The sequence below is a fragment of the Corvus hawaiiensis genome, chromosome 1, assembly GCF_020740725.1.
Source record: "Corvus hawaiiensis isolate bCorHaw1 chromosome 1, bCorHaw1.pri.cur, whole genome shotgun sequence".
In the NCBI taxonomy this organism is placed as follows: domain Eukaryota; kingdom Metazoa; phylum Chordata; class Aves; order Passeriformes; family Corvidae; genus Corvus; species Corvus hawaiiensis.
This window is the reverse complement of record NC_063213.1, coordinates 51,195,825-51,212,380: the sequence shown is the minus strand read 5'-3', so window position 1 is coordinate 51,212,380 and position 16,556 is coordinate 51,195,825. Positions and strand designations below refer to the sequence as shown.

The 16,556-nt window shown below is 37.7% G+C and overlaps 1 protein-coding gene across 3 annotated transcripts in view; it reads right to left on the bottom strand.

Annotated features, from left to right (window-relative positions):
* The window catches only part of AGMO (alkylglycerol monooxygenase), a 226,441-nt gene that overhangs the window by 133,486 nt on the left and 76,399 nt on the right, over positions 1-16,556 (bottom strand). For all 3 annotated transcript variants that reach the window (XM_048304353.1, XM_048304344.1, XM_048304362.1), the window contains exons 4-5: positions 11,774-11,877; positions 6,502-6,597 (exon numbers count right to left, since the gene is read on the bottom strand). In XM_048304353.1, the coding sequence (XP_048160310.1) occupies positions 6,502-6,597; positions 11,774-11,877 (200 nt within the window). The remainder of the gene's footprint in view (positions 1-6,501; positions 6,598-11,773; positions 11,878-16,556) is intronic.

The window sequence follows — 16,556 nt, the reverse complement described above, 5'->3', positions numbered from 1 at the left end:
CACAAGAATTCCCCTGAACTCAGGGAGCCAGATGGGCTCTGCAGGGCATGAAAGCATTGAGACTTCACAATTTCTCTCTTTCAAAGCTTTTCATTAAAGAAAACTGAACAGAAGCCAAAGGTAAAAAACGACATAGACAAAAACTTAGACCAGTACACACTGTGCATAAGTGCAAAATATTTTTTTGACAAATACCATACACTTCCTCAGCAAGTTTCAGTTTTACTAATAGGTGTTTTCTGACCAAAAAAAATGTATTTTTCCCTATAGCTGTAGCAATTTCATGCCTCTCTTTCCAGTCTGCATGAGGTGTTGCTAAATTTATTCCCATCCCTCACCTGTTTTCACCCATGTTATTCCTGGTTAATAGTTGTGGCTCACCTTTTTCTGCTCCGAGTTGGATGAGGTAGAAAGACTTACAGAAGGTGAAAAGAGATGCCTTAAAAAACCTGACTTCTGTGAGTATGGTAAAGGGCAGATCATATTCTTTCCTTAAATTAGCAAATTAAACAGAAACCAATACATGTCAAAGATCAAACAGGCAAGGAATAATCTGCTGCTGCAATTACTACCATCAGGGATCGGATCAGTTGATACTTTCTAAATACAGTTTGACATCTCATAAAAATTGCAGCTAAACCAACAGAAATTAATTTCTGTTTTTCACAGGTGTCTATCAGGTTATAAACACACCTAACTTATTGGTTGTAATAAATGCATAATGGAAGGATATAGTTTAATATAAGCCATAGACCTGAATCACCTGCGAAAATAAACTGAAATGGAGTATTTCTGTCTGTCAGTAACAGTCCTAAAACATTTCGTGGCTTTTGAAAAATTAGATTTTTAGTGGCCTTTGACTGAAGTATTTTTTTTTTTACTCTCCTTATGATCTAGAGGAGAATGGTCTGTCTAGTCATAGAAGTATTTCTCCCAGACTATTTAAGAGCAGATCTGAGTCATTCAATTGACCTAAACACTATTGGATAGAACTAAAAATTTTTTTTTCTTGATTTATTGAGATCACTATAATCATTTAGGTTGGAAAGGAACTTTAAGATCATCAAGTCCAACAGTTAACCCAGCACTGCCAAATGTTTTCCTCAGGGCATTTTTTGGGTTGATCTTTTTTTTTCATTTTTCATTTAAATAAATTATTAGGAGTTTATTTCAATGCTTTGATGCTACTCAGAGATAAATGCTTGAAAAAATTCTGGTATAATTTCAGATTGCCATGTACATGGTGCAACAATCATAGAACCATTAAGTTTGGAAAAGACGTACAAGACCATCAACTCCTGTCTTTGACTAAACACCATCATATCACTAAACAATAGCACTAAGTGTCATGTCCAGTCATTTCTTGAACACTTCCAAGGATGGTGACTCCACCACTTCCCTGGGAAGCCCATTCCAATGCTTAACCACACTTCCAATTAATAAATTTTTCATGATGTTCAACCTGAACCTCCTCTAGCACAGCTTGAGGCCATTTCCTCTGGTTCTGTCACTGGTTGCCCAGAAGAAAACGGCCCCCACATGGCTGCAACCTCCTTTCAGGCACTTGTAGAGAGCAATAAGATCTCCCCTGAACCTTCTTTGCTTCCAGGCTAAACAACCCCAGCTCATTCAGCCGCCCCTCACAGGCCTTGTGCTCCTTCCCCAGCTCTATTGTCCTTTTCTGGACTTGCTCCAACACCTCAATGTACTTCTTGCATTGAGTGGTCCAGAACTGGACACAGGATTCAAGGTATGGTCTCACCAGTGCTGAGTACAGGCAGACAATCACCACCCTGGTCCTGCTGGCCACACTACTGCTGATACAGGCCAGGATGTTATCGGCCTTCTTAGCCACCTGGGCACACTGACTGCTCATGTTCAGCTGCTGACAACCAGCACCCCCTTATTCTTCTCTGCTTGGCTGCCTTCCAGCCACTCTTCCCCCAACCTGTAGCCCTTCATGGGGTTGTTGTGCTCAAAATGCAGGACCTGGCACTCAGCTTTGAATCTCGTATCTCTGGTCTTGGCCCATGGATCCAGAATGAACGGAAGTAGTGAAAAAACACAAGTGCATGACATGTCACAAAGTTGTGTCTTCACTCTAGCATACACAACTTTTTTAATTTCAGACATGCCTTTCCTGTTCCAATAGTCCATTCTAATAATAAATACTAGTAAAAGAAGCCAGCACTACAATAACAATATCATTTATATATAAGATTTATAGTGCTTAAAATGCTGTACTCTTCTACATAAAATGACAAAAACTAATGCATGCCAAGTATGTAGGAAATACAGAAGTCTAAATGAGGTAGAACAAATGTGTATTTTTGATCTTTATGACACTGTAGTCACAAGAATAAATGAGTCACTTGAGTTAAAATAAAATAGACCATGTCTGACCTCCTGGTAATAAAGCTGGACAAAAACTGACACAACAAATACTGAGACAGGTCAAAGTTGTAACAAAGGAAACATCTCTTAACACTGTTTGAAATAACACTGGACACATGTAAAATTTAAGTATAGGAAAATATCAGGGATTGTATCTGGCTATAAACTTTTTCTCTAGGCTGAAAGACGGCACAGAAAGTTTCAGCACAGCATGATCATTCTTTTGTAGTTACTGAATTCAATTTAAATTACTCTCAAAACAAAACATCTTCCCTCAGAAACGTTCATGTACTTAAATTCTTTCCTGTTACTTAAATATCACCTTTCTTCTTCTATAAAACAATAAATTCTGCATGTGCTTTCCCAAACTTTTGAGTCCTATGTAAAAAAAAAAAAATCAACTGTTAAAAAAAAGAGATTTTTTTCCCCTGTATCTTACTAGATTTTATTTTTCTTAAAGAGAAAGTTGTCCAATCAAAAGTTGTTAAGTGACAATTTCCAAGCACTTTCAACTAGTCAGTGTGGGGCCAAACTGTATGGCAGGAAATTGATACTAATGAAAAGCTATAGAAATCTGAGGGGAAAAAAAGTTTCTTATCAATTACTCCTGCATTTTAGAAGCAAACTATTATATTAATATTACACTACACTGGCAGAATGAAAATAATGAAGTGTATCTCCCCTGGATCCCTAATGACATGTAACAGCATCCTCCATGGGCTCCCAGAGGACACCAGAGCTGCTAGGGGATGATAAATATCTGCTCTCAGAGTAAGGGTTAGCAGCAGTTACTGAGACAGGATGCTGTTTGCTATAGAATCCCAGGCTGCAGTCCTGAACAAACTTTGTATGTAAGGAAACTGATGAAAACAGAGACTTGCAGAAAGGATTTTCATACTAATATAAACTGTGCAAGGTAATTAGAATCATTAAAATTCAGAAAAGGACTGTTAGGAAAAAAAAAAAAGATCTGGAATAGCTTTAAATAGTTAAATTGTAATAGTTGTTGCAACGAAAACCCAATATAATGCTGAAGCATCATATTAATTTCACCAAAAATATAAGGTGACATAAACCTTCATGGCTGATACCATTTCCCTTCCTTTCCTTATTTTTTCCTGTCAATCCCTTGCCCTTGAGAGCAGGAAATCTGCTAATACATGGTGTAACCCTATTTCTATTTCGACATAATTTTTGACCTTAGAGCATGACTTCAACATATTTCAACCGATTTCAGCTGTGCTATAAAATCAACAATATCAACATGAAGAATAACTTCCCTTGTGAGCAAAGTTCTATGAGTGGATCAACTGGATCAATACAAAAGATCCATTGTTCTTCTAGTGGCACAATAATTTAATAGTAAGGAATTGTCTCGGTTTGAGACAAATTAGGAGGAAACGTCCTGAGATGAACATGTTCTCAAACAGAAGGCAGGTTTTGGCAGCTCCTCCCCCACAGCCAGCTCCCTCTGCTGGCCTGTTAGAGGAGGCAAGAAATTTTTCCCAGGACTGTGGCCTCTTCCTCTTCTTCTTCTGGAACTGTTCAGCTTTGCTCTGGTCCGAAATATCAGAACAGTCCCCACACCATGGCCCGGAGGGGACACCCTAGGGTGCTGCACCCCGGCTCCAGAGCACCTCGGGAGAAGTGGAGCAGGGCTCTAAAAAATCCACCATCTTTTCCCACCACTTGAAGGTTTATTATCTAAATAAACATGGTTTTTTCACTTTCCTCCAAGAAATTACTTTCAAACCTGTGGGGGTGGGGCTGCCGAAACCTGCCTTCCATTAGAGGACATGTTCATCTCAGGACATTCCCTCCTAATTTGTCTCAAACTGAGACAAAAATTTGGCTTATCTTTTCATTGAGACTTAAATTCATTCTTGTTTGGACTAGTGTCTAAACTTGGCACATTGCACACATGCAATGGAAATTCCTTTTAAGCCCTATGAAGGATTTAGCACTTTAGAGGGATGTAGGCAATTCATAGGCCTCTGAAATTCCCTTTAGAAACTTTACATGCGCACTGTGGCACCAGTGCTGAGACTCATTGAGTTACTGCTACGCAGCAGAATGTTAGAAACCTCTCAGCCAAGGAGGAGACGGCTTCAAACCCCAGAGAAGACATAGATGAGGCATACTATCATTTGTTTAGTGGCAAAACACACTAAAACTAGCGTGTGGAGCCTAGAGCACGGTGAAAGAAAATTTGCTACCATATGATTCCCAGTGTTCATTTGGTATGGTTTCAAAGAGTGCTTGAATTTGTTCAAAATATTTTAAAAATCTTAAATGTGTATTGCTTGACTTCCAGTGCTGTGTGTGACATTCTATTTAAGCCTTCCCTGTTCACGTGGGCTTGCAGAGCATCAGACGTGTGTTAATGATTTGAGAAACATGTCCAACAGAAATGAAATGTCCTCAAAGTTTGCTCTGGGTTAGGCTTAGAGTAAAGGGTTGGGTTAGGGGTTAGGATTGGGGTTAGGGTTATGGGGTTAGGCTTAGGGTTAGTGGTTACGGTTAGGGATAGGGTTGGGTTAGGGTTTAGGTTACGGTTAGAGTTAAGGCTAGGGTGTGGGTTAGGGTTTCGGTTAGGGTTAAGGGTTAGAGTTCAGGTTTAGGGTTATGGTTAGTGTTAAGGTTAAGGTTTGGGTTAGGGTTTACGGTTAGTGTTAGGTTTTAGGGGTAGGGTTAGGGTTAGCATGAGTTTTAGACTTAGCGTTTGGTTAGGATGGTGGTTAAGGTTAGGATTTAGGTTTCGGTTTTAGGGGTACGTTTTGGGTTAGGTCTATGGTTTTGTTAGGGTTAGGGTTAGTTTTATGGTTAGGTCTATGGTTGGTTTAGGGTTAGGGTTAGGTTTTGGGGTAGGGTTAGGGCTAGGTTTAGGGTCAGGGTTAGGGTTAGCGTTAGGTTTAGTGTTTATGGTTAGGGTTAGTATTACAGTTGGTTTTGGGGTCAGGGTTTTGGGATCGGGTTATGGTTTGGGTTATGTTTAGGGTTGGGATTAGTGGGTTTGGGTGTTAGGGTTAGGTTTAGGGTTAGGGTTAGGGTCAGGATTAGGGTTAGGCTTTGGGTTAGGGTTTGTTTATGGTTAGGGTTTTTGTGTTATGGTTACTTTACTCTTACGGTTAGGTTTATGCTTAGGGTTAGCAGTATTCTTTACGTTTAGGGATAAAGGTTAGCGCTAGGGTTATTGTTAGGGTGTTAGGGTTAGGATTAGTTTTAGGGTTTTCAGGAAACACACAGAAAGGTAAAAGGAAACTCTTCAATTTATAGACTATTATGATCTTAAATAGTAGATCAAGAACGAAAAATTACTTTCCCAAAGATCTGTTCTATATATTTCATCATGGAATTAGAGAGGAAAGGCTTCTTTCTTGGTTGTATAATCAATGGAGTAAGTGTCATGGAAATAATTTGCTTGCTGCCCACTTGGGGCTCCTGAGAAATTTGCTACTGACTCATAACCTTAAATACCTTTTAATACCTCTATTGTAATGTAAGTAAGGAGACAAAGGCCATTGAACTTCCTGGGAACTGTCGGAAACATCTTACTAATTACAGTGTCCTTGTAAGTGTATATGTATTTTAATTAGATATGGTATATGCACTCACAAAACAGAAATGACGTAGTGTGGTCAGAAACACATAGCCATGGGATAATCAGAGAGCATTTTTCATCTGAGAATTATTTGCACTAAGAAAGAAATAATATCTGACTTCAGTGGCAACTCTAAATGATCTTTAAGAAGCACCAGCTTTTGGGTATTTTCCCTAAAATATTTGTCTTAGAAATGAAATCAGTTTCAGTATCTGCCAAAAATGTTTAATAAGCTGCAAGACAGGAAAATATAGTATTAAAATATAAAAAAATTTGATTCCTTACAGTTACTTTTTTTTTTTCCAAATCTAATTGGGACCAACTGGCCTCATTGCTTCTTATAAACTTAGCCATATATATTCAGAAAAAGGAATAAAAATGAACAGATGTTTCTCCTTAAAGAAGTCAGACAAAGATTTTTCTTACACAATAAATCAGCTGCTAGTGGATTTCCAGGACAATGCTCCAGGCTAACTGTTTAGGTATGGCTTAAAAACCTAGTTTACCTCTGTATGTATCCAAAACTGGTAAAGTAGATTAAACTGTAAATGAACAGCAAACACCGAAGGGGGAATGAAAAGAGCCATGGGCAAGTTGAACATCTGAAAAACGAGAAAGAAAACATATATTAGATATATAATTCTAAACTCATGATGAGATAATGATGTACTATCAGGAGCTCAAAGCACTGCACAATATCCTTGCTTTTTCTAACACATCCATAATGCAGACATTACATAGCATACATAGATAGTGATTATTATGTTGCTACTCGATGTGTTACAGCAAATGAGATATAAATTGATCCAAAAGTGATTTTCCAAAAGCCAAACTGAGCAAGTCCAAAATTCAAGAAAAGAATTCATAAATTTTGATATTAGATGCTTATGCTGTGTACTATATGGAGCAGACAGCAACATATCCTTGACAGGAAGGGCTCACATACTGGGAAGAATGATCACAGATTAAGCAAGGTGTGAATTTATAACACTATAGCTTTTCCATCCAAACTCCCTATGTAAGTACCATGAGGGTAAGACAGCTTACTTAGCTTTCCAAGTTAATTGTAATTCTCACCCTAACTTTCTCATGGCATCTCCCATAAAGTCCCAATATATTGCTGAGTCCTAAAAACATGCTAGCGTGAAAACAGTACCAGAAAACTGCTTGCTTGGGAAACCCTAGTATCTTAGATACAGAATAAAGTCCTAGGAATTTCACAGTTAATTGCTCAACTGTCTGAGCAATAGAATAAAACTTCCAAGAACTTCATATGTTAACAGTCAGTCTGCTTTCTTCAGAAAATGGCTTATCTTTTTCTTTTCCCTTTTACCTGCGATTTTGTTATATCACCTGCATTGAAAAGTTAATACTTCTCTGAAATGCAGAGATTTTTCTTAAACCAAACATTAGCAGAGGTGTCTTCAAAAGTTTAAATCTCTTTAGCACTCAGGGAATATCTGTGTGGCAGGCAACAGCTCCCTGTGAAGAACAGGAAAATTAGCAAAATCCATTTCCAAATTACTATTGTCCTTTTCACAAAAATCAAATCTTTGAACATCCAAGAAAGCAGTCTGATAGCCATGACAAGCCTCCTGGACCAGGAATTCTCTAGTGAGGGTCTGAACATAGCATTTAAAACTGGTATTCTCTCAGTTTTAGTCTAAAGACCTGCCCAATTGCTTAGAAGCCACACGGGCTGTGAAACAACTGCACCTCCACCCCAGTGATGTGACTAATACTCTCAAGAAAGTCACCACAGACATACCTCACTGTGACAAACCAATGGAGGACCAGGACCCTGCAATATCAGCTTCATCTGCTGGCTTCAACACCAGACAATGTCTGAAACACTAGGACAAAACCCTGAAGCCGTTGCAGTATCACCTGGCAGGACTGGGACAGCTGGGATTTCAAAATCTACACTCTAAGGCTTCATGGATCACAGCTGCCCCACAAATTACATGTGGGGTGTTTCTGTTTCTGTCTCAGAAGTTGCTTTCCAAGAAGTAAAGGAATTAAAAGTTAGTAGAAGGGTACTGAGTTTCTGTCTAATGGCATGATAACAGCAGGATTTTTTTAAAAAAGGAATGGAGAGGAAATTGATTAAAAAAAAAAAAAACAAAAAAACCAAACCAGATGGTTTTCAGATTATTCATGGAAGTGGTTACAGGATTGAAAGCAGGGTTAAAAAATTATATGCTTTTTCCGTAAAAGTATCAGAGGCAATTTGGTGGTATTTACAGATGACTCAAAGGGGAAAGAAGGATCATCTTCATATTTATTTCCTAACTTACTTTTCACAAGAGTACTAGGATTTCCCTGCTAAGTGGCGGGATGAAGGAAATTTTATATAAATCTACAGGTCAATTTGAGATTGTCAAAGGAGAATGCTTTGCTAACTGCCTCGTATTTTCTTGCAATGTAAGCTTTATTTCACACAGAAAGGATTTTAAAGATCATTTACAGAAGTGGAACTCATAGGGAGAAATGAAAACTTCTCCCATACCATGATCTGACTTTTCCTATTTGTGGCTCCACTGAAACAAGAAGATCAATCTCAGGAAAAAAAAATCATTAAATAGTTTTTCACTGGTAATGCCAATTCACCAAACCAAAAGATTTCATGGCAATGTACCAGCTTTCACAAATTTGTAGAGGAGAAGCTTTCCTGGCTCCAGAATGGAATTTCTGGTCAAAACTGCAGGAAAACTTTTATCAGGCTGCCAGATCTTTTCTCAAGTGTGGACTCAGCAGCAGAGATTGAGAAAGTGCTACAATAGCTGATGGGAAAAGCACCCAGAGAGGGGCAGGAGAGGCATTTGCATCTGGGGCTGCAGCACTACAGCTGTTTGCCCTCACGCCAAAGGCATTGCCCCTTTGGAAATACCCACTCTCACATGTGGGCATTTCTACCTTTCTCCCTCCCATTTTTAAGTAAAAGCTGATAAACACTTCCACTACACAAAGGGAGCGCATTGAAACTCCTGAGCTTTTGCAGGAGCACTGAGTTTCCGTGCTGGGTCTCTGGGGCCACCTGCCGATGTGGCTGCGGAGGGTCTGCGGGACGTGGGGGGCTGCAGGACAGCTGCCGACAGCAAGTTCGTGTGGGCATGAACTCGTGTGAGGACTCTGCAGGAGTTAAAGGCAAGGATAAAAAAACAAAACAAAACAAAAAAAAACCAACCAAAAAAGCCAACACATTTTTTACAGATCCCAGACCTGGCAGGCTCCTCAGTAGACAAGAAGCGGCTGACTGTGCTGAAAACTGTGTTACCTATTCCCTTTCCAGACTTATATGTAGACACTTCCACTGCTTTCATAACAAGGCATAGTTCAACCCTTTATCTAAATGTACAGTCTAAAGCTATCAAATTATTATGGATCTAATAATTGCAATTAAATCTTACCCTTAGAGGAAAGCTGAGAATGATACTCAAAGCATTAAATCATAGCTTTTCAAAGTGTATGTGCAAATCTCTCACAACTGCCCTTGGACTGTTTCATCACTTTTATATTCATTTATATAGCATTATCTTGCATTAGCTTGCTGTTTTCTTCTTAAAAAGTAATATACTTTTTTCTTTGACATCTTTTTCCCACCAAATGGGCCTCAACACTATCTCTTAGCCTTCACAGCAGATTTGCTTCTCTATGGCCCCCCCAGTGGAGAAACAGAAAAGCTGTGTATGCAAACAACATGAAGCACTATACATTTGGTTCCAAAATCAGGAGTACATCTCACACCACTGATTGTCAAGCATGTTTTTCTATTCTCTTTCATTTCATATCTTTTCAATCATAGATTAACATGCTGATTTATTTATCTTACAATGTTTAACTTAGAACACAACAGAGCTGGCAGCAGAACAGTCCCATAATCCCACGCCATCCACCACAAGTTTTTCACAGTCTCCACAAACTTGGATGTCAAACTGCATTCAACAGTACAGTACACATTCCACAACATCAGATCACTCTCATAGATTAACTAAGGATTTCACTGAATTTCAGCTTCAAGGCAGATCCATCCATGGTTCTGGACAAGTCTGAGTCCAAAAAAATAGCAGTTCTGTAAGAATTAGCAAGAATTGTGATCATGCACAGTAAGGCATTGCAGAAAGAAAACTGGCGTATGTCTGAAAGGTTCAGGGAGGAGGCAAAACAGTATTTACACTAACGATATGTTTTGGCTAAGACCAAATATTTGGTGAAAAAAACCTGGCACACAAAAGTACCATGTATTCCTAGATTCATTTCCCTTTGCACAAAGCAAATGAATTTTAAATACACATATATTATTTGCCAAGTGATACCAGTGTGGTCCTGAGGATGGTCTTTGGAATCCAAGGTAGCCAGACATCTTGGTCTTTTGAATATTTTATGCTCTCTGAGGCATCATCCTAAAATTATGCCAGCAGACAAAGTGCTCATGCACACACCCATATGTACACACAGGCTTTTTGTCTTTTTTGAATTATTGTTTTTGTTAAGCATTTGCACATATGGTCCCCACGGGTAAATGGGCAAAGGTTAAATCTTTAACATAGCAGTATTTACAGAGGAAGCAGAGTTGTCACAGACATCCCTTCCGCTATTGCTCATTACAGTAATTTAAATTCTAGGCAATCCTGCTAACATCAGATGATTACTTTCTTAATACATAAACAAGAATTTATATAGAAGACATTAAGAAAAATATCTAAGAAATAGTACTGCTTCATGACTTTCAGAAGAAAATTTCTCTGGAACCTAGCACTTTAACTAATTTAATGCCATGTGCTTTAAACAGTTATCAACTAGAGGCTAAGTCCATGTTCAGTTACATAAATCCACTTTGCTGAAGTTAATGGAGTTACACTGGATTTGCATGTGTGAGCATACCCTCTTGACTTTGAGTCATTCGCTCACAGGCTGGATGTAGAGATTGCCAGAGGACTGTGGGTTTCCTTCACCACCCATATTATATCTCGTTGGAGAATATATATAATTATATATGTATGTATTTATATATGTAAATACATTTAATATTCCTTTTGAACTCTAATTCTGAAAATTAGATTTTGAAGTTTTTCTTTTTGAATAACACACAACCAGAAAAACTATAATCCGAGTGAAAAAAGTCAAAAGAGAACATGAGGGCTCACCTGAGGACATCAGCAGTTACCCTGGGTACAGAACTAAGCCCTAAATATTATGTTACATTTATGAATGCATTTGGAAATATACTTTTTAAAATCTGTATATAAATACTGAATATGTACACAGCTCAACATTTCACATTACTTTTATCTGATATAACACTAGGTTACATGCTGCCCTTACCTACTACAGTACTGACATGACCTGACTGAGCAGAGACAAATAACTACATGTGAATTTTCCAAAGGAATTTTTAATGATGATTTCTCTCCCTGCTCCTTTTAGTTAGACAGACATATTCTGAAACAGTTGAATTATACTCTGCTCTTTTTCTGTACTTATGTATGAATAACTAAATGAAAATTCTCCATTCTACTCAAAAAGTTATGAAAATATAAACACAGGGTTATATAGTTAGCCTTTAAATTTTATAGCTATTTTCATGGGTTTTGTACAACATTAGTGAATATATTTTAAAACTTGTGATTCTCAGATTCTTCAGTTTCATCTTCTGTGCCTTCAGCGTCAAACATCTTTAAAAAAATTGGTTTTCTTTGAAGGCAAATAAACGCTCTGTTTTCACTTTTACTGAACCTTGTTGATAATAATTTGTTTCTCAAATCTTGTGCAACTTACCCAGGAGGTGTATTTCTGCAGTACAGATTGTCTCAAGGCTGTGAATAAGTTGTAATCTTCTGAACTATGGTGTACCTGGTGTGCAGCCCAAAGTATATTAACCTCTGTAAAACACAAAATTTCTAATGAGGTTTGTACTAGAGAAGCAACACCTGTTTCCCAAGGCCTTTTTTCTTAAGTTAAAAGGAACTAATCCCCCAATTTACACTTTTCTATTTTACATTAACATAAAATAATAAAACCTAATGCTCAAAGCTGAGTTTCGGTAGGCTGGGTTACATGTCTGTCAGTGCACACAAGTTAGTGTAAATTTCATGCTGAAGTAAGGTGAGGCTGTAGCAGGAACTAAAATCATTGCTGCAAGAGTAGAAGCACGTGTGAAATGAGAATTAAACAGTCAGAAAGCCTCATCTGAGTCCTGGTAACATGAGTCAGTAGGAACTCTGTAAAGGATTCAGAGGGACAAAGACTGAGGATGCTCTCATGATTGCACTTGGTATATTTAAAGACTAGAAGGGGACACAAAATTTCCAAAAATCTTATGCACCAAATTTAAACAAATGACCTAACTGGTGTCAGCTTTTATGCTTAAATTCTTCTGGAATGCGTGAATCTTCAACCCACTCGTGCCACAGACCACAAAACACAGCCATTGCCTGCCCACTAGCGACAAACAGAAAAACAAACCAATGCTTGCTGGGAACCCTTGACCCAGCCAAAGGAGAGCAGTGGTTCTATTGTTACAGTCAAAAAACAAATTGCTGGAATAAGGGCAAAACCAGTGTCAGCCATGTCCTCCGAAGCCATGACACCTCTAACACACTGAAATGAAGAATACTTCAAAATTCTGATTATATTTCAAGGCATCTTCTCACTCAAGTGCAGATCTGGGTAGTCTGTCTGCACTGTATCTGGAAAGTCTGAAGTGGGATGTTAAAATAGAAATATTCATGGCTATCATATATATAGCTATAAGGATTATCTTCGTTACAGGAAAAAAGGAAAAAGCATTGCAGCCCAAATAATGCCTATTTATCATAATCTTTAATTTGAGGTCTCATGTATTCCAAGTAATGAAGTGTACATAAAGCCTCAGCTGATTACAGAAATTAAAAGTTGACTGGCTCTCTGCCAGCTGCACACTCCTGTTGCCACCGATTTGTTTCACCAGAGCCATCAGAGAAGCGCCTTTGGCGGATGCTAGAATCATATTCAGAGAACCATTTTATAATGTCTGTCTGAAGTCCTGTAATTATCTGCAGCCAAGTTTACATTAAATAGTTTAGGTCTGGTGATTAACATGCACTTGCAATGTAAAGTAATGCAAAAAAAATCCTCTTCATGAATCTGAAGGTATCTTCACCATTTAGGGGACAAGATCGTCTTTTAACAGGAGGTAAAAGTCCTGTAGGCCAGCAACTGGAACTTTTAACTCTAATTAATTTTGACAATTTGGTAATTAACATCACAAAATCATTTTTGAGTGACCTCTAAGGCCTTAAAAATACTTGAAATTGCTGAAATAAATCTGTAATTTCAACTATCAAAAAACACTTAACACTGAGTCTTTGAATCCTTTCTTCTTTAAATGCATTTATTCCTGAAGGGACAAGTGTTCACTGTATCGAGAATTAGTGATGCCTCTCAAAAAAAACCAAAACAACAACCGCATCTCAATGTATCTCTGCCTAATAAACACACTAGGAAATGAATTATTCAGGTGAGCTTCAGTATTCAATAATAATTTGTATTTCAAATGTTTCTCAAGACCTCGACAGAAGCTAAATGAGTGAACAAAGCATCTGAAAAGGTGGAGGTTAAAGACCTGTCTCCTTAGTTGTTTTAAAAGCATTTACTTCCTATCACAAACTGTGTGTAACACAAGCCTCCACTCAATGAAGTACAGCTGTGCAAACAGGGTACAGTAACCGGATCTTTCTTCTTTCCCTCAGTCATTTTTCAGCATTATGAAAAGTTCAAGGAAGGGAATCTATGATGATTTTTACAGTGTACTTTCACTGTAGCTAAGGTCAAATGGTTTTCAAAATGAATTACTAAAAAGGCATTTTATTAGGATTCATTTTTCAGCTAAACTGCCTCTTACACTAACAAGTGTATGGAATAAGGTAACCAAATATTGGTAAAATGTTAGCCTTTCAGATGTGCGAGTCAGCTTAAATGATCTATCATTCAAAAATGCACCAGAGGAATATTTGGGAGATAAACAAACAATTTTTCCACAAGTAATTTAACTGCTACAGCTATTTCTAACTTCTGTTACAGCTAAGTAAATTAAACCCTGCTCCTTAATCCTATTCTTGACGATACCAGTGGCACAGGCTATGTTAAATTCCTTTGAAAAACAGGCAGACTCGATCGGAAAAAAATTTTGTATTAAAAATTTATCTGAAGAAACTGATAACCAATAACTTTTTATTTGAAGCAGAAGAATAATATGAATGTGTGAAATAGATCACCCCAAAACTCAGTCTGTAAGCATTAGTACATTAAAAATATTACAACCATAATGCCAAAAAGACATGTATCAAATCTAAGAAACAGACCAAGCATTCTTCAAGGAATAAAGCTGTCTGCTCACCAACTGCCCGCAACAGAAATTAAATTGTATGTGTCTACAGAAGACTTGTGTTTTCACTTTTTCATTCCTAATGATGATAACTTGAAAGAAAATGAGAAAATTATTTGAATGAGGATAAAATTATAAAAGACTCTTTCTCATATGTATTATTACATAATGACCAATAAAGAGAGCAAGGCTGAGCCAATTCTAACATAGATTTAAAAAAAAAAAAAAAAAACCTATGCAGAAAACAGGAAGTATTACTGCATTTTATAGAATTATCAAATTCTACTGCGAAGCCACAGGAAAAAAGTAGGCAATGGAATTGGAGAAGCCACCGAGACAATGCCCTAATGGAATTTTTGACATTTCATAACTCAAATGTGATTGTTAAATACAATTTAAAAAATTGGTAACTTCAATATGCTTATGCACAAACCCCCCTATTTTTGATTCAGGAGAGTGAACCTCATAGAATCATAGGATAATTCAGGTGGGAGAGAACCACTGAAGGTCTCTAGTTCAACCTCCTGCTCACAGCAGGACCAGCTTTAAGCTCCTCAGACTCAGCTGGGTCTCAGAAAACCTCCGCATCTTCTGCTATTAGGGAGAACTACCTCTAAATGAAGATAAAGGTAGCATTTCCTTTTCATGTAGTCGTGAGGAAAGTTATACAAGTTATAACACAGCACAGCAAGGACCTCCTCTCCTGCCTTGGCTTTCCCCAACTTCCTGTTAATGGATGGAGACCTGATGAGCTATTCTCATCTGGGGAACAACAGAGCAACTGCATCTTGCTACTGGAGTCAATTACTGTTGAATTTATTATTATTATTATTACCATCACCTACTGAATCAATTAATATTTTCATCCATCACCCAACTTAAAGAATCAGCATGTAATCCCAACAGAGAATAAATGAGGCTATGTAGCTAGATGAGGAAGGAAAGAAAATTGGTGCTACACAGCAATTGCTAAATAAGGGACAGGTTATAATTTGGCCCTCAGTTTTCTATTAAATTTTCTGTTCCTTTCTTTCTCTGCCTCTGTCTCATGGTTCTTTTACTCAGAGTTTGGATTGAAATGCAGGAGATGCGAAGTTTTTCATTGGACTCAGGTGTTTATTATTTCTTATCTATAGTACAGCTGCACAGTATGTGCCTCTAAGTTAACAAGGTGAAAATGGCCCTCGAGTGCTATCTTCCAAGGTCTTTTAAAGCCCAAACTACCCAGTTATGGAATTCCAACTAATTTATTTTTACTTATAATCCAATAACTAATCATTCATCCTCCGCACTGAGGGTTTTTTGAACCAATACCAGATCACCCAGGCTTGTGAAGAAGAAGAAGAAAGAAGAAGAACTAACCTACACCCAAAATCCTCCATCTTGTTACATGTATATTACTATATCCCAGAAACCTAAATTTTCTATATCTCTACATATTCCACCCAGTAATATAACAAACTTCTTTTTAATTACACAGCAACAATCTCAGTGCCATCACATAATTTGGGAAGCCTTTCCCAAGGCCTCAGGTCAAATGCAGTGCGCTTTTGAGGATCACTGCCTGTCACTGAAAGACTGCAATTCTCTGAACCCAGGCTTCCAACAGTTTTCATTCTAGCTCTTTAAGCCTCTGTGAAGTCATCTCAGAATCAGACCTGCACGTGCTAAAATCAGTGGGTTCCAAGCAGCTGAGAGACTCCTATCCTACAACTAATTCCAAAAGAAAACAAGGATTTGTCATTTTAGCATTAGTTCAATGTATGAATTCTCTTATTAGAAGAAAGAAAATGAGAAGCTGAGGGAACTGGCCTGGAGAAGCACAGGCTTTGGAGGAACTTAATAGCCTTGTAACAACAATGAAGCACTGGCTAACAAGAAGCTGGAGCCAGGCTTTTTTCAGCAGTCCCACTTTATCTTCTCTTCTGGATTTTCTAAAATGAAAAAAGATTATTGATATTATCCTTCTTTTGTACTTCTTCCTGCCTTCCTCCTCCTAATTAATTCATAAAATGTAATGTTTCACACACTTTCAAAATCATATCAGTAAGGCAACCAGTGATTTTACTTAGGCTTATTTTTTTAATTCAAAATTAATTTTTCATTACTAATCAAGTCTCTTTCTATGAATCCCTAAGACAGATCCAATGCCTGGGCCATATTTCACTATTTCTGAAGTATTTCTTTTGTAGTAGT